This window comes from Vigna unguiculata, chromosome 11 (genome assembly GCF_004118075.2).
Source record: "Vigna unguiculata cultivar IT97K-499-35 chromosome 11, ASM411807v1, whole genome shotgun sequence".
Classification (NCBI taxonomy): domain Eukaryota; kingdom Viridiplantae; phylum Streptophyta; class Magnoliopsida; order Fabales; family Fabaceae; genus Vigna; species Vigna unguiculata.
The window spans coordinates 36,214,697-36,237,097 of record NC_040289.1 but is presented as its reverse complement, the minus strand read 5'-3'; the positions used below and the strand labels follow the sequence as shown (position 1 = coordinate 36,237,097).

General features: G+C 31.6%; 4 protein-coding genes across 7 annotated transcripts; 3 read left to right on the top strand and 1 right to left on the bottom strand.

Moving 5' to 3' along the window:
- Window positions 1-1,664: 1,664 nt before the first annotated feature.
- Window positions 1,665-3,041, top strand: LOC114170581 (transcription factor MYB48-like). Its single transcript, XM_028056090.1, has 3 exons — window positions 1,665-1,830; window positions 1,913-2,042; window positions 2,230-3,041. Exons 1-3 carry the CDS (start codon window positions 1,716-1,718, stop codon window positions 2,765-2,767), a joined length of 783 nt encoding a protein of 260 aa, XP_027911891.1. The 5' UTR covers window positions 1,665-1,715; the 3' UTR covers window positions 2,768-3,041.
- Window positions 3,042-4,400: 1,359 nt separating this feature from the next.
- Window positions 4,401-8,187, top strand: LOC114168881 (very-long-chain (3R)-3-hydroxyacyl-CoA dehydratase 2). Of its 3 annotated transcripts, none has more exons than XM_028053850.1 (10): window positions 4,401-4,577; window positions 4,650-4,735; window positions 5,484-5,531; window positions 5,628-5,716; window positions 6,176-6,229; window positions 6,727-6,794; window positions 6,909-6,958; window positions 7,121-7,218; window positions 7,758-7,899; window positions 8,067-8,187. In XM_028053850.1, exons 1-9 carry the CDS (start codon window positions 4,519-4,521, stop codon window positions 7,860-7,862), a joined length of 657 nt encoding a protein of 218 aa, XP_027909651.1. In that variant the 5' UTR covers window positions 4,401-4,518; the 3' UTR covers window positions 7,863-7,899; window positions 8,067-8,187. The 3 variants fall into 3 exon arrangements, with proteins under 3 accessions (XP_027909651.1, XP_027909650.1, XP_027909649.1); XM_028053849.1 differs by having other exon boundaries at window positions 8,024-8,187; XM_028053848.1 differs by having other exon boundaries at window positions 7,758-8,187.
- Window positions 8,188-10,719: 2,532 nt separating this feature from the next.
- On the bottom strand, window positions 10,720-12,560 carry LOC114168613. Of its 2 annotated transcripts, XR_003600711.1 has the most exons (3): window positions 12,306-12,548; window positions 12,154-12,196; window positions 10,720-10,959 (listed from the first exon to the last, which is right to left on the bottom strand). XR_003600711.1 is itself a non-coding variant. In XM_028053498.1 (2 exons), exons 1-2 carry the CDS (start codon window positions 12,424-12,426, stop codon window positions 12,150-12,152), a joined length of 168 nt encoding a protein of 55 aa, XP_027909299.1. In that variant the 5' UTR covers window positions 12,427-12,560. The 2 variants fall into 2 exon arrangements, 1 of the variants encoding a protein (XP_027909299.1); XM_028053498.1 differs by lacking the exon at window positions 10,720-10,959 and having other exon boundaries at window positions 12,150-12,196; window positions 12,306-12,560.
- Window positions 12,561-13,631: 1,071 nt separating this feature from the next.
- LOC114168497 (probable leucine-rich repeat receptor-like serine/threonine-protein kinase At3g14840) lies at window positions 13,632-20,474 on the top strand. Its single transcript, XM_028053337.1, has 24 exons — window positions 13,632-13,850; window positions 13,962-14,136; window positions 14,219-14,290; window positions 14,382-14,450; window positions 14,629-14,700; window positions 14,790-14,861; window positions 15,028-15,099; window positions 15,241-15,312; window positions 15,420-15,491; window positions 15,580-15,654; window positions 15,753-15,824; window positions 16,026-16,100; window positions 16,293-16,355; window positions 16,762-16,827; window positions 16,909-16,944; window positions 17,045-17,085; window positions 17,192-17,568; window positions 17,880-18,075; window positions 18,180-18,326; window positions 18,490-18,608; window positions 18,732-18,942; window positions 19,027-19,264; window positions 19,496-19,646; window positions 19,968-20,474. Exons 1-24 carry the CDS (start codon window positions 13,754-13,756, stop codon window positions 20,361-20,363), a joined length of 3,036 nt encoding a protein of 1,011 aa, XP_027909138.1. The 5' UTR covers window positions 13,632-13,753; the 3' UTR covers window positions 20,364-20,474.
- The last annotated feature ends 1,927 nt before the right edge of the window (window positions 20,475-22,401 follow it).

The window sequence follows — 22,401 nt, the reverse complement described above, 5'->3', positions numbered from 1 at the left end:
ATATTAATAAATAACGAATGGTACAACAATTGATATATATTTCAAACGTAACACTAAATATTAATAAATAGTTAGATAACAGATAATACAATGAATTCAAAAAATAATAAATATTTTATTATAATAGATTTGAAATAATTCCGGTAATATCTTAAAAAAATAAATTTTCTAATTTAACCTCACTAAAAATGACTTAAGAAATGAGATCTACAGACACTTGTATACTAAAAATTCGTTTTATTATGTGAACATATGAATAGTATATTTATTGTTTAGTTGTAAGAAAAAGTATTCTATTATTTTCTTTTAATGATTATTCTTATATTTTTGTGGTAATGATTCTTTCAAGTGATGCCATATTCCACTTTCCATGTCTATTTATCATGAAGCTCATGGATAGCACTCATCGACTAGAAATGTGTTAAATTCTCGAATCACACAGAAAACCAGTGTCCAATTAGAATCATTTGAGTGTCCTTAATTTAATCTAATCTTCACCTCCACTCAGTTTCCGAATGCGACCAATTTCGGATCTTTCTAGAGAATTATCAACTCCGAATCATGTTTGGCCTAATCACATTATAAGCTCAAAAGTATATATACCATATCGTGATTTTGTCTTAATGTTGTAAATTGGTCGCCAATGATCAAATAACATTTTTTTATCATCTATAAATTCAGGTAAACTTTTATCCACAAAAGCAATTCTCGACCAATTTAACCCATGAATCAAGTGAAACCAGATGTTTTCCTCTTCCTGAGGTAGACCAGGAGTGGGTAAAAGAACAACATAGAAATAAAAAAAAAAAAAATGTTTCATTCATTTTATATATCCATGTTGAGACTTTTTATTTTCCCAAAATGGAATATTGAACAACCTAAAGTGGACCGACATGGTTCCAGCCGAAATCCTAAATCATGTTGGCTGCAGGGACACCAACCCAACATTCGGTATTTATTTAGTACAATACCAGAGACAATAATTTTTCATCTGAATTATTAACAAAAGCCTCTCAGATTTTCACTTTGTACTATGAGAGAGTAAAGATCTCGCGCATAAAACATCTCAATGATTTCTTCCCATTCTCCACTTCTAAAGTTTGATTTGTCCAATTCCTCTTTCTCTTATTGGAAAACCAGGGCCTCCTCCTCTTTTCTAAAGTCAAGGAGCGCATCAATTCATCATTTTGAATAAGAAAACACCAACTTGCTTCCTAAAGTCATTTCCCTCCACCCATTCATGTTATCACAGTTCTTCTAAAATTTCTATACCTCACTAACTCTTCTTTTTTCCATTCAAATGGTCACAAATATTTCCAACTTAAAAAAACTTAACCAGTTAACAGTTTTGCTGCAACTTGTTAATCACAACAGTAAAACTCATCATCCAAAACAGTAACTAACTTATGCAAAACTGTAACAGTGAACATGATTGGTGTCAATGGTGCAGATAAAAAGTAATTGAGAAAGTTAGAATGAAAGATTGATGCACTCACTTCCTTTATTATGTTCTTGTCACTGGTGACGTCACCATCCTGAATTGGCCATAGAAAAGTTAATGCGTGCACCACATGAACGGTGGATATGCAGACTTGCTTATTATAAAAATGAACCGAGAGAATTATGAACAGTGGGAAAACCACGTATAAATAGTGGTAGTAGTCTCATAGAATCCGTAAGTTATCAAGTGAAGAGTTATAGAAGAGGAGAAAAAAATGGTTCAAGAAGAAATGAGAAGGGGTCCATGGACAGAACAGGAGGATCTGAAACTGGTGTATTTTGTAAACATGTTTGGAGATCGTAGGTGGGACTTTATAGCAAAGGTATCAGGTTTGAAGGTGGAGGGAGACAGTGAATAATAGGTATGAATATTTCAATCTAAGCACCCTTTAACCACGTCACTTTGTTGTAGGTTTGAATAGAACAGGTAAGAGTTGCAGGTTACGGTGGGTTAATTACCTCCACCCTGATCTCAAACGAGGGAAGCTGACATCCCAAGAAGAACACCTCGTCATGGAGCTTCATTCCAAATGGGGAAATAGGTTTGAGAACCATGCAGACATTAAAACTATAAGCTACCTCTGCTTATGATCTTATGATCTTTCCTACTCAATACAACACCACCCACCACTCGTGTCTTTCATATTATGTCAAATTTTTTTCACTTTTCACCTTATTTTGTTAATTCGTTACTTGAATTGTGTTTCTCACTTTGATGGTTCCTTGCAGATGGTCAAGAATTGCTCGGAAGCTACCAGGGCGCACTGACAATGAGATTAAGAATTTCTGGAGGACTTTCATGAGGAAAAAGAAGGCTCTAGAGAAAAAACGAGCATCACCATCATCATCTTCCGGTTCTCTATCTTCACTCTCCTCAAACAACCATGCTGTTGATGCTGATGATTCACATGCTTCCAAAGAGGTTGGAGAGGAGAGTTTTTACGACACAGGTGGATATGATGACATAATGGGGTTGATCGGTGCTGGAGAAGAGTGTTCTTTGGATGATATATGGAAAGATATTGTTTTGTCAGAAGATAACAATAACAATAACAATAACAATATCAATATTCTGCAACAACCTGTGTACGAATTGCACAGTGAAGAGGGTTCAAAGATTTATTCCCCATCATCATGGGAGTACAATTGTTCTCACCCTTTATGGGTGATGGATGATGAAGAAGAAAGCAACAAGATGTTGTTTCCTGCATCAAGTGACCAATACTATTCCTGGTATGAACAAGGGAATGCATTTCTAACTGGCTAACTAGGGATTCCTAATTTTTTTAATCGTTATCATGTTGTAACGCTGTCTGTGCCATCTGCAACAATAAGAAGAAGGCTTAACATGTACAGCACAGTATCTTTGAGCTTTCGGCATGGTTTTTCATAGTGTGACACAGCTGTAATGGAAAGTGTAGTCTATGTGTTTGTGATTTTGCTTTAACCAACATCCAATAGGGGAGGTTGAATGTTCTGAATGTAAAATACACATCAGCACTTTGTTTAAAATGAAGTTTCAATATCTGGTCTGAAACCTATCCATTATTATGCCACTTTCATTTCAGACATATTAAATTGATATCAGCCACTAACTGCTAATGCGTGAATAATTTATGTGTACCTTTCGAAGCAGAAGAACAGTATCAGATGCACCCGACACACCTTTCGAGCAAGTCAACGTGGCGCATTAGTGAACTTATGGTTCAGCTTTATTACGAAAAAAACATTTTCCAGAGTTATTAACTTCGTGGGTTAAAATTGTTATGAATTTCAAGTGTATGCTTTTGTTTCTGCTTTTCGTAACAGAAATTGTTGGCGCTAAAATTTGGCGTGCCAACTTCGGGTCACCCGGTTAAAAGGGGACGAACTTTACGGGTCTGGGTACAATTCAAATTGTTTCGGAGGAATACTTCTAAAAAAATAAGAAAAAATTTAAGGGTCTAAAGAGATTTTTGTGTTTTTTTATGTAACGTTACTTAATAGTATTTGTTAATGAAAAAATTATTTTAATTTTTTTTTAAGTTAATGAAAAGAGATTACGTGAATTCACCCATTTCAAACTTAAGTTAACTGATATTGGGTAAAGGTAAATTTTGTGTTTAAATAGAAGTGTATATCATGAGCACTTCAATTTAAAATCAAATAAAAAAGTAAATTTTACACACAATTTTGAAGTATAATTTACTATAAATAATCATAACTGCAATTCCAGAATTTTTTTCATAAAACAACAGGTGGCAGAAATTTTAAAAATAAAGTATAAACTATTCGTACGATAAATTTTACATTACATATTTGAAGTTTAACTGCATGAATTATTTAGAAAGTAAGTTTTTTAAATTATCTAGTCCTGACTTAAATATTCTGCTTTGATTTTACAAGAAAATTAGATTAATGAAGACGCACGCTGAGCTGAATTGGACACCACTTATATAGATATTTTCTTAACATTGACCTAATTAACAGTAACATTTTTTTAATTAACTTTGCAAATAGGAGCACTTACGTATCATGCATTCATAAAAAAACAACTAATACGAATCAAACCTAAATTAAGTAAAAGAGTGTTTCAACTAATTACAATGAAATTTGATTCATTGAACCACTTCAAGTCTAAATTATCTTGTTTTAAGTGCGCTTTACTTAAATTAAATACTAATTTATGGAACCAATGCTATACCTTTGGATTTATAATAAGATACGAGTTTATTTATTGAATAAAAAAATTATTAAATAATGTAATTTAGAAATACATTTCATCGAACAGGGTTTTCACCATTACAAAACTTGAGAAATGATTGCCTTTTAATTTATTTTATTTTAACTCATAAATAATAGAGAAGACGATAGAAAAAATATAATAGATATTTGTAAAAGAATAAATATATAATATATGAGAAAAATATATAAAAGTGAACCCTTGCGATTGGTTGTTGCTGAGAGTTTATTATACAAATCTCCGGCGAACTAGGGAAGGAGAAGAGGGAAACGAAACGAGAAATCGAGAGACGGAGAATGTCTCGTATCTCCACATTCTATCTTCTCGCTTACAACTCCTTTCAGACCGTTGGATGGTACAAATAACAATTCTTCATCTCATCTCTTTCTTCAATTTCTCTTCTGACTCTCTAATTTCTCACTCGCAGGACGCTTTCGTTAATTAAGATTTTGTACAATCTTCTCGCCACTGCCTCCATCAACGGAACCTATGCTTCCGCCGGCAACTTAATTTGTCAGTTCATTCCCAAAATACCCTTCTCGCAATTCTGTTATTCAATATACTGAAAAAAAACACAGCTTATTTTGTTTTAACTTCTTTCAGTTTAATTACTCATTTTTTTTTTATTTATGCATGAAATGTCTGCATTCTAATTACTACTCATACATTTATTAAACGAGGTAATGTTCAAATTTAGACATTAAAGTGATAATACGCGATTATAATAATAGTAATATATGTTTAGGGATAAAAAATATGTTAATTTTAGAAATTTATTTGAATTTTTAAATCCTAACAGAGTAGATTACGCTTTTTTTTTATAATTTAGTTCGATATATTTCTTTTTCGCAGAAAATCCTTTAATTATTTTGAGAACATTATATTATATTTATATCCTTATAAATTATGGTAGTCCCTTTAAAAGTTTGAAAAATATTATGTAAAAAAAAAAAAAAAGGAAAGCTAGTGTAATTTACTCAGATTAATATGAAAATGAGACACAGTTTCAGTGATTAGATTGATCATTTATTTTCTTAAAATTTGTTTTATTATCTTTCAATCACTTTTAACTATTTTAGTTTTTATATATATTTTTTAAATTTGTTTTAGTATTTACTGTGTTACGGGACAAAATAAATTAATAAGTGTAGCGGTGAAGACTAAAACTGTAATGTTTAAGAAGAGTAGAGATTAAAACACGAGGATTGTAGATTTGTTTAATTAAGCCTAATATTTGCTCTTGCTTGGTACATGATGCAAGGTTTTCTGCAATGTGCTGCATTCTTGGAAGTTATACACGGAGCCATAGGTGCGTGTGCCACTGTGAATGAAATTGGATTGCTTTGTTGGTAGAACACAATTTTAGTTTAAATTTTAAGAAGCAATTTTAACGAGTCAATTTCAGGTATTGTGCCCAGCGGAGTTTTGCTTCCTCTTATGCAATGGGGAGGAAGGACCCACTTTGTGCTTGCCATTGTTCGGAAACTTGATGAGGTTTTATGGCTCACTTTCAGTTCTCTTGTCTTTTTGTTTTGCCAAAAATCAGTATACCACCGAAATAGAAAATGTTATCCCAATTTATTAATGTTTGACCTTTTTTGGCTAAATGCTTTTTAAATTTTTTCTATTCTTTCACAAGTGCAACATGTGTTGGCAAGACTCATATTGAGTGTTATAGTTCCATTTCTTTCCACTTTCGTTTCCATATGCTCTTGTTCATGGAACGAACCACTACATTAAGTGTTTGAAATTGTTTACACCGAATACTTAGCCTACATTTTGAAAATGCTTTGTTACTTTATTAATATCATTATTAATTTTTTATGTAAAACCATAATGAAATGTATGACCCTTAAATTCCTGAGGAGTAATCTGAATGTTTACTGGCGTATGCAATGGTTGACAATCAGACACAGAAGCTAACTTTGGCTATTTGTTGCATGCTTTCTGTAGCTCCAGGAACTCCCTTCAGTTTTTATCACTTTTCTTGCATGGAGCATGGGTGAGGTAATTTGCTTATTTTTTTATTGGATGTAGTTCATTGAATTTTCTAGCATTACCTTTTGGTTTAAGCTTTAAAATAGTTGTTACATAACCATTTAAAGCAACAATTCATGTACGTATCACTGGAAAAAAGAGTCACTGTTGATCATGTCTGATGTTTTCAGTAGAGCAATAACAGGGAAAATTTCCTCATAACACATGAAAAGTTCACTTTTTACAAATTTTTAGGATATTATGGATTTGAATTCACCTTTAATGTTCCCAAACTTCTTTTAACCCCTAGTTTATGTCATCCCTATAGGTTTCCTATAATGTTTTTCTTTTTAAGAGAATATAGGGTGACTTTTCATGGCGTGTAGTGTGAACTGTAGCCTGATATTTATTTCTACGGCACCAATGGTTTGTTATGTCTGATCCATGAACACTGGTAATAAAGAAATATATCATGATGATTTTCCAAGTAAGAAAGATGACTGGGACAGCAATCTTTGGAGATGCAGGTCATTAGGTATTCACATTATGCTTTCAGTTGTTCGGGAAATTGTCCTTCTTGGATGACCTATCTCAGGTATTTTTCTATCATATGCTACATACTTTAAACTTGAACAAGGTTAATATCTTCGATTATTTTTATAGAGTACCCTTTTCAAAGCATGTGCTTGTTGCTTTATCCTTTAATTAGGTACACTGCGTTTATTGTGCTGTATCCTTTGGGAGTGGGTCCTGGTGAAAGTGAGTTCATAAATCAATACCTCCCTTCTATCTCGGAATTCCGTTTTTGAATGAATTTTTAATCGATTTTACTATAGTCTTGACTTCTTACCTATTCCTTTCCTAATCAAATGCCATCATCACCCCCTGCATAAAGTAACTGATATATGTATTATATTGCAGTATGGACAATGTACCAGGCGCTTCCATTTATAAAGAAGAAGAATCTCTATGCAGATTCCTTTTCAGGCCTCCCATTTAGTTATTATGATTTCCTTAAGGTAATGAGTTCTTATAAGTAACAAATAATCCACAGCCTCAAACTAGAGATGAGAGAAAAAAATGCTTCAAAACTATTGTGTGAATGCATTTTGCATGAAAGACTTGTGGTTTGAACAAACTTTTTCATAAACACATCAACAAGATAAAAGTAAGAAAAAAAATGAATTCAATTTCTTTATAAACTAAGATTAGCTTGTGTATAAATTAGACTGTTCTGCATGTCTGCTGTAATCTGTTTAATAAACTATTCGGGAGAGCTTATTGAAGTAACTAAAAGCAACTTATAAACACGTCATAAGTTATTTTCGTAATTTTTAACAAACAATTATTGAAGTGGTGATGCAAAAGATAAGTCCAGATTAACTGTATATAAGCTCCTCCAAGAGCACTCAAGTGTTGGGAGCTGACTGAAACTGGTTTTTGCTGCATATCAAATGTCTTTTTGTGTCCCTTTCAATTCAATTTTTCTCTAATTGTAGCTTATGTAGGTCCATGAATTGTTTATCCCTTTAATTTATGCTTCATTTCTCTCATTCAGGTTGTACTTGTAGCTTATCCATTCCTCTGGTTCAAACTTTACCTGCACATGTTCAAGCAACGACGTGCGAAACTTTATAAACGCCATGACAAGAAAACGACTTGAGGAGCTTTACAAAACTTTATAGACACCATTCTTCTTGGTTAGTGATATTGGATTGATGATTAAACTTCTGATACACTATGTATTTTGTTAAAAAAAATTAATGACTTTCTGTGTGGCACTCATTCCGAAATTTATTTATTTCCTTTCCAATTTTTTTCTAGTGTCAAAGAATGGATTTGTTCTCTGTAATAATGGTTATGGTAGGAGTTGGAAGAGAGAAAACGATTTGCAATGTTTTGCCTTCAGTAATGTGTCTACAGCTTTCTTCCTGGTAAATTTATATTGATGTTTAGTGTCGATTAACAATGATAGCTTGTTCATGAAATGAGTTAGTTTATTCTTATTCTGAAATATTGCATTTCGAGTTTATTTCTTGAAAGTAAGCATTATATGTGACAATTACTTGGTAAATGATCTTATAGAACAGGACAAGTATGAACCAAAAGCAAAATAAGGAAATTGAAACAACAAAGACAAGACAACCCTCATGTAAAGACAAATATCAGCATTGAGATGAACTCAGCAAGAGCAGCCTTCACTGCATCAGATAATACTTTTGAGACAATTTAAGATAGAAATTTATTTATTTAATATTTTTTAAAGTAAAATACATGGTTTAAATGATTTTATTTTTGAAAAAAAAATTAAAATTTTAAGAAATATTTCAAATAAATAAATTAATAGAATTTTAAATTCATTAAAAAAAATTAAAATTTCACACCTAGTCACCCTCTTTTTATATACATTATATCGAAAAAGAATTAAATTATTAAATTTTATTTGAATATTTAAATTTGACTAATATTTTTGTAAATTTAAAATTTAAAATACATATTTTAAAATAAAATTTTATTTTAAAAGAGATATTTAATTACTTTATTTATATAAAAAATTGAAATGTAAGATATTTTAATTATTCTATTCATATAAAATATTTAGAAAAAAAAAATTATAAGTAATTTAAATATAATGTATCAATTTTTTGAAATTATCGATTTCTTTGACATTTTTTATTTTTTTTCATATGAATTGCAAATATATACAGGTTAGGTGTTTTTAGGTAATAAGTCTAATATATTGTTTAAGTTTAAAACTTAGATCTAGGATATTTATGAAGTTGGATAACCCATCCATTTAATTTAAACAAAATTGAGTTTAATTTTGTCTATGACTGATTTAAATCAAACACAACTTAACCTGACTCAATGTTTCGTTGCATGTATACTGTGTTCTTTGAACTTCAAACTCATTTCAATGTAATCAAAATTATTGAATAATATCAATGTTATTGATAATAATATAACTATTATTTAATTTCATAATTATGGTATTAAGTAGATATGTATTTTTAAAATTTTAAATTATTTAAATATTAAATAGTATAATATATTTTTTAAATCTTCTAAAGGTCAAATAATTTTCTTTTGGAACCGTAACCTTTAATCCAATGACCCAACTCGATTAAATGTAAATTATGTTAGATTAAGTTTAACTAAAAACATAAAAATTTAACTTGACATTTTTTTATTAGATTGAATAATGAATGTGCTCAAAGTAATTGAATCTAACTTGTACACACCCTGCCAATTTGTTGTTTGAGTAGGACATTTTTAAATATTTATTGTATAAATATGAATTTGGATTTTATGCCAAGTTTTTCTATGTCTTTACTCTGATGTATTTTATGTTTTTTCTTTATTATGTCTTTAAAATATATTGATGGTTACTATTTTAAAATTTTAAAATATATTGAAAAAAGAAATATCAATATAATATATTTTTAATATTTAACCGATGACAATATAAAAATTCAATTGAGAATCTAGATTCATGTACATATTTCTTTCAAAGTCAAAAATCTCTTTTTAAGTCTGAAAGTTAAAAAAATAGAGGAATTTCTATACAAGACATTATGTATATATATGATTAAAGACAACAAAGAATAAACCTACGGGTTTTGGATGCAATTGATAATTATTGTAGTGTTAAGTGTTACTCTCAAAATTAACCTACTAATAGCATTAATTTAAGAATAATAAAACAACTACTAGGAACAAATTCAGATATTTATTATATATTAAATAATTAAATTTCATTTAAAATACCAATTTTTAATCCAAACCAAATTTTGAAATATAATTTTTTATCAGATATGAAACCAAATATTCCAAAGAAAAAAACTTACATAAAATACCATACATGTTGATACTCTTTTTCAGTCACATTTAAAATTTAACTTCGATGGTACATAATGTCATTTAATAACATTTTATTACATAAATTATCCGGATAAAACTTTAATTGAGGACAAATGTCAACATCTATAATACAATATATATATACATTTTCTTCATTCTAAAATAAAAAGTGATAAACGAAGATACTTATAAGTGGGGAACGAAATAACTCAAACACAGTTCTCCGTTTGTTACCATTTCTATGGCCTTTATAAGTTTTGATGTCAACAAGAGTTAAACAAACATGCTATAATCAATTGAAGTATTTTCTTGCCAAAAACAATATTTGTAAAAGAGAAAAGAAAAACGACAGGGTAAACTTTGATATTTGTAATTAAAATTTAGATTATTGAAAGCTTATTTGAATGCTAAGATTAAAAGGTATATAAAACTTTTTAAAATGGTTATCCAAGAATACTAATTTCTAATCCTAAGTATTTAGAAGTCTTATGCTTCAAATTTTGAAAATGTGAACTATAACTAGCCCCGCTCTCAAGGTACTTAATAAGTCAATACTGAAAAGTAACAAAACATATTAGCAAGGCACAGAACGTACACTATTAAAGACGTCTATTTCCCGCAAGATTATGGAGGTCACAGGCAAAACTACACGTGGGATAAGAATTTTAATGAAGGAAATAACTTGAATCAGAAATTAATAACCATTGTGGGTTTTCTTCAACCAGATTTAGGTACACAACCATAACTGAATGTAAAAACATGAGATACAGACTTAGAGAGATTATCCAGAGCATATCTCTCTTATGTTATTACAATCCATAAAATCAAGACAAACAAAGTAATCTTGACAAATCTAACACAGTGCAAAGCCAGTGCATATCTCACTATTTAGAAGTCACCTGAAATACATATGAACACCACAATGTCCTATTATTAAAATCCATGCATTTAAAAGCATGCCTAATAACATAACAGATAGAGCATAAAACAATCAGGTATAGTAGTAAAATCGTTGACAATAATGAGTTATATCTCTAATAATTCCTCAATTATAGCCAAAGGATCATTACTTCAGTGTATTAAACCAAAGGGGTCAGTCAAGTGTTAAAAAATTTGCTTCCATCAACTCTTGAAAGATAATTTTCCTGTTCAGCATATCAGGTTTGAGAGCAAAACAAGCACATTCATTGTCACAGTTTATCTACAGACAAAAAGGCAACTGAAAATTAAGCCTGATATGACCACTGACAAAGATGCTAACATAGCTGTGATCAGGCTAACAGTTGGGGTCAACAACAAGCTAGATTTATACACATCTAGCTCAGAAAGGAAATGCACCCTTCTATGAGAGGAGTAATGCAGTAAGATAATTCAAGTAATTCTGGACGATGATTTTCAAAGATTACATTATCAACCTTTATTAGAATTACGAACACAATATTAAATGAGAAAATTGCTCACGCATTTATATAAAGAAGTCAAACACACCAAAGAAAGCATGGAACTAAACAAAACTGCATTTACAAATCTTTTAATTGGTTGGGCCAGTTCATGATCAGTTTTTACATCTTTGCTGCAAAGTGTAGAAAAAAATAAGTAGGTAATGCTTATTGTTTTGCTATTATAGAAAAAGGGATAAACTCTATTACAATTGCTGGTTACCAATTCTATTAGAGCTTGTGATATATAACGATATCAGAATTCTGTTACGAAGTCGAGTGTAAGCAGTACAAATAAATGGATTGTCAGAAAAAAATCAGTGAATTTCCATATCATTCAACGGTCTCTATTCGCCACTTTGAATTGCTAACACTGTACAAAACGACTCATCACTTATACGTAAAGCTATGTTTCAAAGAGGAATCATCATTTTCCGATAGACAAAATTCAGAAACTACACAACAAATAAACAACCTCAACCGCTTAAAATTTTCGACAATTGGAAAGATAGAACAAATTCAAAAACTACACAACAAATTAACAGCCTCAATCGCTTAAATTTTCAACAATCGGAAACAAAAGAAACACGCTCGTATCGCACCAAATATTAAAGAACCAAAACACAAATGAAAACGCCTAGCAGATAGGGTTACCTTTTGTGCGCCTGAACGAACTTGGAATTCTTCGCGTCTTCCTCTGCAAAGAAAACAAAACAGTGAATTACTGAATTACGATTCGATAAAAGAGAAAACACAGTTAAATTCATCAAAAAGAGAGACAGAGAGTGATTGATGTGGTGATTTACCGGTAAGGCCGAGGGAAAACTTTGTGATTACGGCTCCGGTGACTGCGAATCCAACGAGGAAAGGCCAGTTCCGTTTCCATTCGCGCTTGAAGAAAACGGGCCATGGATCGAACTTTCGCATTTTCTAACTCTTTTTATCAACGCTGCTGCTAATGCAATGCTATTTTCTCAGCTTGCTTACGATGCTTTCTTATCGTAGTCTGCTACCAAATCGGAGATCTAAAAGGGTTCCCAGGTTATACCTTTTGGAATCCACGTGGATCCATTCCAAATATAATTGGGCTTCAAAAAAGGCCCAGAGAGAAGGCATCCTCGTTGGGCTACTCTGGCTTCTGAATCCAAACAAGAAATCAATTATATTTAAAGTTTCAAAACCAAAACTAAAACTTTCAAAAGCACACGTCAACATGCTCATAGTTATATTATATATTTTTAGTTACTGAAATTTGACCCAACATTGAAATTTATTTTTGTTCAAAATATTGATATATTTTAATTTTTAAATTTTAAAAATGAATAATATGATCTTTTTAATCCAATTACCTTAATTTTTTTTTGAGGTGTGAATATATTTTCCAACAGATATTGAACGGAAATATGTCAAATAGTGTAAACAACCAATACTAGTATGAAACACATTCGACATGTAAAAAAAAAAGTTAACATAATTAAATTAAAAAGACTATATTCATTCATTTTTAAAGTTTAGGATCAAAATATATAAAATTTTTAAACATGGATGAATTCCAATTTTAGATCAAAGTTCAGATATTAAAAACATATTTACCCCATTTTTTTTCCTATTGTTTTACTGTTTTAGGTTTTACCTTGTCAAATGAACTTGAACCTTCCCATTTATTATTGTAACTTATAACATACTATAACATATTTTATTTATTCCACCGTTTATCGTGAACAAGAAACCAACTTACCTCTAAAATATTGCAACTATTGTATATAAAATATGGTTGTAAACTTTATGGTAAACCTGCTAAGACAAACAAGCTACAACATGACTATGTCAAATAACTCAAGAATGACATAATTAACAACAACCAAACAAAAACAAAGCTTTTATTTATTTATTTATTTATTATTATTTTTTTTTTTTGACTTATACAACTACCTACCATTCAAATATACAAGCAACAAGAAACTTAATTCTCCATCTTTTACCGTGTCAGCAAGTATTACACTGATCACTATCCTTTTTTTTCTCTTTTCGTTGATTTAAAATGGAAATCTCATTTTGAAGTACTTACAAAAGTAGCAAGTGGGAAATTCTTCAAGAGTTGACTTTGTGTTAATATCCATACAAATATTTTGTCTTAGTTGAATTTGCTTCTCATTCTCACCCAAACTGAAGCCATACGGACAAGTACTGTTCCTACCACTGATGATGTCTTTTTTCATGAAACTATATTCTTCATCATGAAATCAACAACCACATGAACATGGATTCTCATCATTTCTTCCTCCTTCAGCTCCTACTAGCTTTTTTCTTTCTCTCTTTAGCTTTTGGAGCCACTCTGCCAGAAGATGAAGGTATGTAAAGATAACCAAAGCAGGATCCATTGGATAACAAAAATAAGATTATTGACTTTTTTTCTACCCATAAACATTGTTTGAGTTGTTTAATAATCATAATGCATATAGTGGAAGCTTTGAAAGACATAGGTGAGAGTCTTGGGAAGAAGGATTGGGATTTCAGTGTTGATCCATGCAGTGGAGAACACAATTGGACATCGCAAACTAAAGTGAGAGGGACAGAAAATAATGTCACCTGTGATTGTTCCTTTGAGAATGCCACAATCTGCCATGTTACTAACATGTACTTCTCTCACTCCCTTTATTTCATTTTCTTGAGCTAACTTCAAACTTGAACACATTTAATTGGTAAAATGAGCATGCAGACTTTTGAAAGTACAAAATCTCCGAGGAACTCTCCCAGTAGCAATGGTTAGATTGCCGTACCTTCAAGAAATGTATGATATTCTTTCACTTTTGCTCACTTTCATTCAACAACAATGTGTTTTCTAAATTCGTATTTTGCATGACACTGTCTCTCTGTTACAGTGATCTTAGTCGCAATTACCTGAATGGGACAATTCCTCCGGAGTGGGGCTTATTGAATCTTGTCCACATGTACACTTTCTTTAGTTTCTCTGTCAATTTTCTTTCACCAATCTATAAATGCATACACGAACAATGCTACTACTCCCTCTGTTTCATAAAACCTGCAGTTTAAGATTATTTTCTATTCCTTCAGTTTCACAAATATTACTGTGATTGAAACACTAAGAGTAATACATATTTATGGTAGTTCTCTGAGTGCTAATCGACTCACGGGTTCAATCCCCCCAGAGCTTGCAAACATCTCCACTCTCCAAAGTTTGTGAGTTTTCTTTTTCTGGTTATCCACCATGCATTGTTTTCAAGCATTTATAATCTCATCTGGGTTTAACTTTGGCTTTATGTGAATAGGACCCTCGAATTCAACCAACTCTCTGGAAATCTTCCTAGTGAGCTTGGGAATCTTCCAAATATTCAAAGACTGTATGACGTTTATTTTGTTTCAACTTTAGTACTATGTTTAGGTTGTTTGCTTTCCTTGATTTTTGTTCCAAAACATCAAATGTCAATGCTCGTTGAGTAACAGTTTAGTTTAATTAGAATACCTTGGTTTCTCTTGATGATTTATTGTTGCTTTTAATACGTTTAGGCTACTTACCTCCAACAATTTTACTGGAGAGTTGCCTGCAACATTTGCAAGACTCACTACTTTGCAGGAAGTGTAAGCTTCCTATTTTCTTAATTTTAATACACTGATTAGTGACTATTAAATCAGTATATATATATATATATATATTGCTATTTTAAGTTCCATCTTTAGCTAAAGTTTTTCTTTTTTGTTTCATGTCATCACATTATGCAGTCGACTAGGGGATAACAAGTTCTCTGGAAGGATACCCGATTTTATTCAAAGCTGGACAAGTGTCCAGAAACTGTGAGAATCTATGTTTTGTTCATTTATATTGGTACCATGATAACTGTTCATGATTATTGAGGAACAGAAACCCTTGATCTCAAAGAAATTTTCTTTTGTTATGACAGAGTGATTCAAGGAACTGGATTAAGTGGGCCAATTCCTTCTGGAATTTCACTACTTGAAAGTTTAACAGACTTGTATGTCTGGTATCTTATGTAGTAAACGAGGTTTTCAATTTACTTTCATTTTAGATGCGTTTATCCGTGCTTAAAATGTGATGTGCAGGAGAATTAGTGATATAGAGGGATCAGACTATTTTCCTTTTCCCCAACTTGACAATCTGGCAAATTTGGAAATTCTGTGAGTTGATTTCATCAATGAATACTCTGTCATATTGAGTTCAGAACAAGGAAATTACAATACTGATTTATTTTGCTGTCTATCTTACTGTTTCGCAGAATTCTGAGGAGTTGCAATATCAATGGAACAATACCTGAATATCTGGGGAATATGTCTAATTTACAAACCTTGTAACTTCTGTTACTCTCCCAATGTGCTTAAGTGCAACTACTTCTAACAATGTTCTTGCATTGCATTTAAATTTCAATAGTATTTTTCTTTCATACCAATGCATCAAAAAACACAACTTCAATTCTCCTCGAGTTTACAACACTATAGAATGTTTTCTAAGCTATTTTCCTTCAGCTTAATCTGGTTGAAATTTTTTTCAGAGACCTCAGCTTTAACAGATTAAGTGGACAGATTCCAAGCAGCTTTGAGTATGGCTTAAGAAAGACAGATTATATGTAAGAATTTTGTTAACTTCTTTTCTCTTCCTCCAAACTGGGCTGGCATTTTCCGGTAACCAATTAGTGTTGTTAATTTTCATTTAGGAGCAATAGCATGATTCAATATTACTAGAGTTTTCACCATGATTCTAGGACTGGATAAATCACAAGTTTTATACATGATAATTTCTTTAAATTCTTCAATTGTAGATATTTAACTGGAAACATCCTCACGGGACCTGTACCTGCATGGGCAGAGAAAGAAAAAAATGTGTAAGTTTTATTTCAATGGTTTTATTTTATGTTATGATTCCTTAAATTGAATAGTTAATGAGTTCTGAGGGGAAAGAGACTTTATAAGCATATCATTTGGTGTCTTTCTATGTGAAAAGTCTAGTCTTGGTTGTAAGGTTTCTGTTTGTATCAGTACTTGATCGCCACCTATGCAGTTGCAATTATAGCACTCTTTTAGTTTATTCCATCATGCTTCATGCTCAAAGTTATGCCATAACTAAAGAGCTTATTAGACAAGTGCTTGATTAAATTGTTTACCTGAAAGGCACCTTTGAGTTACTATACTAGTCGTCATAGGTTTCTTTCTAGTCCTCAGTTTCATGAAGTCTATATCTGTTTTGCATCTTGTTAGATTTTCTGAATCAAATTTTATAATCTGAACCAGAGATCTTTCGTACAATAACTTTACCATGGAAAACTCAGGACAGCAGCCATGTCAACGGGGAAATGTGTAAGAATGCTTGCATATGAGAACATTTGTTTGCAACTTAAAGAACCTATCTGAGTCATAATCTTCTGTTGTATCCCATAGGAACTTGTTTGCAAGCTACTCGGTGGACAATAGCTCGTAAGTTTGATATATCTTTTGACATTTCCCTTTCATATGGTCATTTTAAATTTTAGATGGATCATGCTAAATAGCTTTTTCACTTTGGTCATTCCTTCAGAGAATCCGTTTCATGTTTAAGAAGTGTTGCCTGTCCTAAAAGTAAGTTTTACTTTTCTTTTTTGATAACGATTTTATACACATCTAAATTTTCACTAACCTTTACTTGTCCCAGAATACCTTGTACTCACTAATCTGCTTGTCCCAGAATCACACTCTCTTCATATAAATTGTGGTGGAAAGCAAGTAACAGTGGATGGAAATGAAACATATGATGAGGATACAGATAATGCAGGACCAGCTAGGTTCCACCTAAGTGGAAAAAACTGGGGATTTAGCAGCACTGGTCACTTCATGGATAATGACCGTGCAGAATATTATACTTGGCTAAATCAATCTCAGCTTTTCTTGGCTGATGCTGAAATATACATGGATGCACGTGTTTCTCCCATTTCTCTCACTTATTATGGGTTTTGCCTGGGAAATGGAAACTACACGGTGAATCTACACTTTGCAGAGGTCATGTTTACTGAAGATCAAACATTTAACAGCCTAGGAAGACGCATATTTGATGTCTACATTCAGGTAAATTATCACAAACTTTTGTAGTTTTATCTTGTCTGTTATGAGTACTTTATAAAATTGTATATATGCCATATTCAAATTCTATATCTTCAATTTTTGAAAAGAAATTTGATTAGAGATAGATGTGTTCTTTTATAATCCATGTGAAGCCTTAGAATACCCAGAATCTCACATATCAACTGGAGAAATTTCCCCACCTTGGTACCTTATGAATTTGATTTCTTCAATTGATTAAAAGATATTTGAATATTGCATGCTTAAAAATGTAGCCATTATGAGGCATTATTAAGGTTGGTTAAGATTTCTTGCAGGGAAACATGGTGCTCAAGAATTTCAATATTGCAGAAGAAGCAGGAGGAGTTAATAAAGCAGTCACAAAATCATTTACCATTGTGATTAGTAGCAACACATTGGAAATTCGCCTATATTGGACTGGGAAAGGCACAATTGGTATTCCATTTAAATCAGTATATGGTCCTCTTATATCAGCTATTTCTGTAAATCCCAGTGAGTTGTGCTTCTCATTCGGTACTTAATATTCATATAGCACATGGATGTTACCATGCAATATAAGTTCTTGAATAACAATGTTTTCTATTATAATCAAGCAGACTTCATCCCTCCCTCAGAAAATGGAAGTAGAATATCTGCAGGTGCTGTGGTTGCAATTGTGGCTGGTGCAGTAGTCTTTCTAGTCCTGGTGTTTGGTATACTTTGGTGGAGAGGCTTTCTAGGACAGAAAAGTTCTTTAGCAAAAGGTAATTGCAAATAACTTATTCTGTCATGATGATAACCTTTGTGCTTCACCTTAAGGACTTTCAATGTACAAAAAAGAACTCTTGCATGTAGCATGAATTTTCTTATGAGCCTAAATTTAGGGTATGCAGTTAAATCTACAGTCTTTTTTTGTTTAATTGACAGAGCTAAAGGGGTTAAAACTGCAAATGGGTATATTTACCTTACGACAAATCAAAGCAGCAACAAATAACTTCAACAAAGCCAACAAAATTGGAGAAGGAGGGTTTGGTCCTGTGTACAAGGTAATTTAGATAGTATGGCATATCCCCTCAATTATTATGAGTCTATTTTAACTGAAGATGTTACTTTTGAGGGAAAAATCAGCATTCCAACCCAACAACTATGTTGCATTGCTCCATATGCAGGGAAATTTATCAGATGGGACAATAATAGCAGTGAAGCAGCTTTCTTCCAAATCAAGGCAGGGGAATCGTGAGTTTATAAATGAGCTTGGCATGATTTCAGCTTTGCAACATCCTTGTCTTGTTAAACTTTATGGATGCTGTGTTGAGGGAGATCAATTGTTGTTGGTCTATGAATATATGGAAAACAATAGCCTTGCTCGTGCTTTGTTCGGTAATTCTTTCTAATGTGGTCGATTTCAGTTGTCCCTTCTATGATATTTCAGTTTGTGTAATTCATTTTTATTCACTGATGAAGGTCCAGAAGAACACCAAATTAAATTGGATTGGCCTACAAGGCAAAACATCTGTGTTGGTATTGCCAAAGGTTTGGCATACCTGCATGAAGAATCAAGATTGAAAATCGTTCATAGGGACATCAAGACCACTAACGTGTTGCTTGATAAAGATCTCAAACCAAAGATATCTGACTTTGGTTTAGCCAAGCTCGATGAAGAGGACAATACCCACATAAGCACCCGAATTGCTGGAACTTAGTGAGTTTCTGTATTTTGATTTTCTATACAGATTTTATGAGGAAATGTTTTCTATGCATGATATGATTAGACTATGAAGCAATAAACCAGAGAGATTATCAAATTGCATACCTTGTTGAATCAGATTTAGCCAAGTATAGTTAATGATTAAAAAGCAATTGAGGATGCAAAAGTTTGAGCAATTAACACGTTTCTTAAATCAATGTAGCTCATAGAACTTGTTTTGTGCAGTGGATACATGGCTCCTGAGTATGCCATGCATGGTTATTTGACTGACAAAGCAGATGTTTATAGTTTTGGAATTGTTGCCTTGGAAATTATAAGTGGGAGGAGCAATATAATCCAACGACATAAAGAAGCATCATTGCATCTTCTTGATTGGGTAAGTGTGCTTCCTTAGAGTATTCAAAAAAATGTTATTTTCCTTTGAGAACCACAACTTTCACAGTTCCACATAATATCAAATTTGGCAGTAGAATCTTACTTGTGACTACTTAAGTTATTTGGACTGCAATTTTATCAGAGTCCTGCTTAAGTTATGTTGGAAGTCTTATATCGACTAGAAATAAAGTCAATTTAAAATATATAAATGAAACAAATCTTATCTTACAAGCTGATTTTGTAAGATTGAGTTAGGTTTGAAGTATGAAATCAGGTTATAACATTATAACATAGATAAGATTATATGGCTTTTGTTTACCAGGCACACATGCTAAAAGAGAGTGGCAATCTAATGGAGTTAATTGATGGTAGATTGGGTTTGGACTTCAACAAAAAGGAGGTTATCACAATGATCAATGTGGCTCTTTTATGCACCAATGCAACAGCATCCCTCAGGCCTACAATGTCCTCAGTAGTAAGCATGCTTGAAGGTAGATCTGTGGTTCAGGAGTTGATTTCAGAGTCAAGTGAGACACTGGATGAGAAGAAGTTGGAAGTAATGCGACAGCATTACCAAGAGATAGAAGAAAATAATCTAAGTGAGAGCAACAATCAGAGTCTCTCAGTGGATGACACATTGGCCACTTCATCTATATCTGCAACAGATCTATACCCTGTAAACATGAATTCTTCATACTGGGAGAAAAGGGGTTGGTGAGAAACCTTCAAAACAGATATTGCTTTGAACTTGTATGAATTACTTTAGGCTTTTTTTCAAATCTGGGTGACTTTGTCATGAGTTGGAATGTTCTTCAATTTTTCTCCTATAGATCCTGAAGCATGATTTGCCTGAATTAACCATCCATTAAATTCGGGAACTCAGTAATCCATTTCAAAATTTTCTTGAATCATCATACCAAAAGTTGAATTAATTCTAAGTAAATTTCCTGAGTTATTAAACCCATGAAGCCAACCTCACTTGATTGAACCAGATAATGAGAAAACTGTCAGTAAATTTTTTGAGTAAGTTGAGCCCTCAAAATGGTCGATGGCATCATGAAAGTACATGAAAAGGTAATACATGAAGATGCAATAAATAGCAAAATGCATGATAACAACAGTCTGTAAGGAAAACAAATATACACAAGTAGGGTTTGTGTAAAACTGTTAAGGAATTTTGTTTCCTAGTAGTAACCTTTTCGTAACAAAAACTCTCCAAAAAGATTCATGGATCCTGTCACATCACATTGATGGATATTGAACTATGAATTTGACCTATACTTTCCATTCTCTGCATAAGAATCTTGGATTACCGTTCATGTACGGCAGAGAATTAATACTTTTTTTTTTTAATTAAAGACTGCAATGAAAGTGTGTGTTGAATAGAGAATAATTCAGGAGAAGCGTATGTTCTTTGATTGCCACGTCCTTATCCATGAGTTAAATGCAAGTACAACTCAGAGTTTCAGACCGCAACTACAAATTTGATTCAATATTTATTGTGACAAACTACAAGAACCTAGGTTTTCAAATTTCAACCATGGATTTTGTTTGAGTCTGCGAGTATATATAACTCTACAATTATGCGCTAATTTTGCGTCCATTTGTGTAGAACGCCATAATAGATAGAAGCACGAGGCAGAAGAATGTTATGACAGAAAATTAGTGTTGAAAGGGTCAGTGTGAAATAACTTCAATGGTGACAAAAAATCTAGAACTAGAAGATTTTATGGATTAAACCTGCATAGACTGAAGTCAATAATAGTTGCCAATGTGGAAGAAAAGAAAATAATGATACTACAAACAAAAGCATTGAATATATCAATGGTAGTAGTAGCAGTGCCGTTTGTGGACTGCTCCACTTAGAAGCTAAGTTAGGGTTAAGATTTTAAGAAACCATGGTTCATGCATGGTGGCTTATTATTAAGCTTTATGTGGAAATTGTACATGGCAGAGCCTTATAGAAATGTGTAACCCTAGTTATGTTGCTTAGACTGATACTGTTAACCTTAAAGTTTAACATGTCATTCATTTGATTACATATAATATATTGAGATTATCTACATTTTTCAACATAGAGAACCTTAATGATATATTTCAATTTATAAACATGGTTTAATAAAAATCAAGGATGAGGTTAAGAATATATTTGTCCATGTTTAATAAAAACCAATTATATATATTCATATCCAAAATTGATATAAATATAATTTTGGGTTTTTATATAGAAAATTGATACAATGAGTGTTAAACAAATTTAATTTTGATCTTTTTGGTAAAAAAATAATTTTTATTTTTTAAAATATAAATAAAAATCCTGTTATGTTGAATTTCTATTTTACAACTTTTATTCATGTACAATTTTCATATAACATCATCTAATTAAACATTTGTTGCTTCAATTTGTAATGTTAAATATTTTTAATTTGAAATGCATAAAGGAATTATTGAATAAAGTTATATATATATATATATATATATATATATATATATATATATATATATATATATATAAAAGATTACTTTAATCATTAAAATTATTTTTTTATGTGATTATAAAAGTAACATCAACTTGGTCACTTAATTAGTAGTACAAAAGAAAAATACCATTTTTTATATATATATATAAAAAAAAACTGAAATGAAGTTAGAATTTGGATTCTTTGCTGAATATTTTTTTGATGTTCTTCTACTGTATCTTCATAATATAATGATTACCACTAATTTTGATATTTTAAAATATATTAAAAGAATAT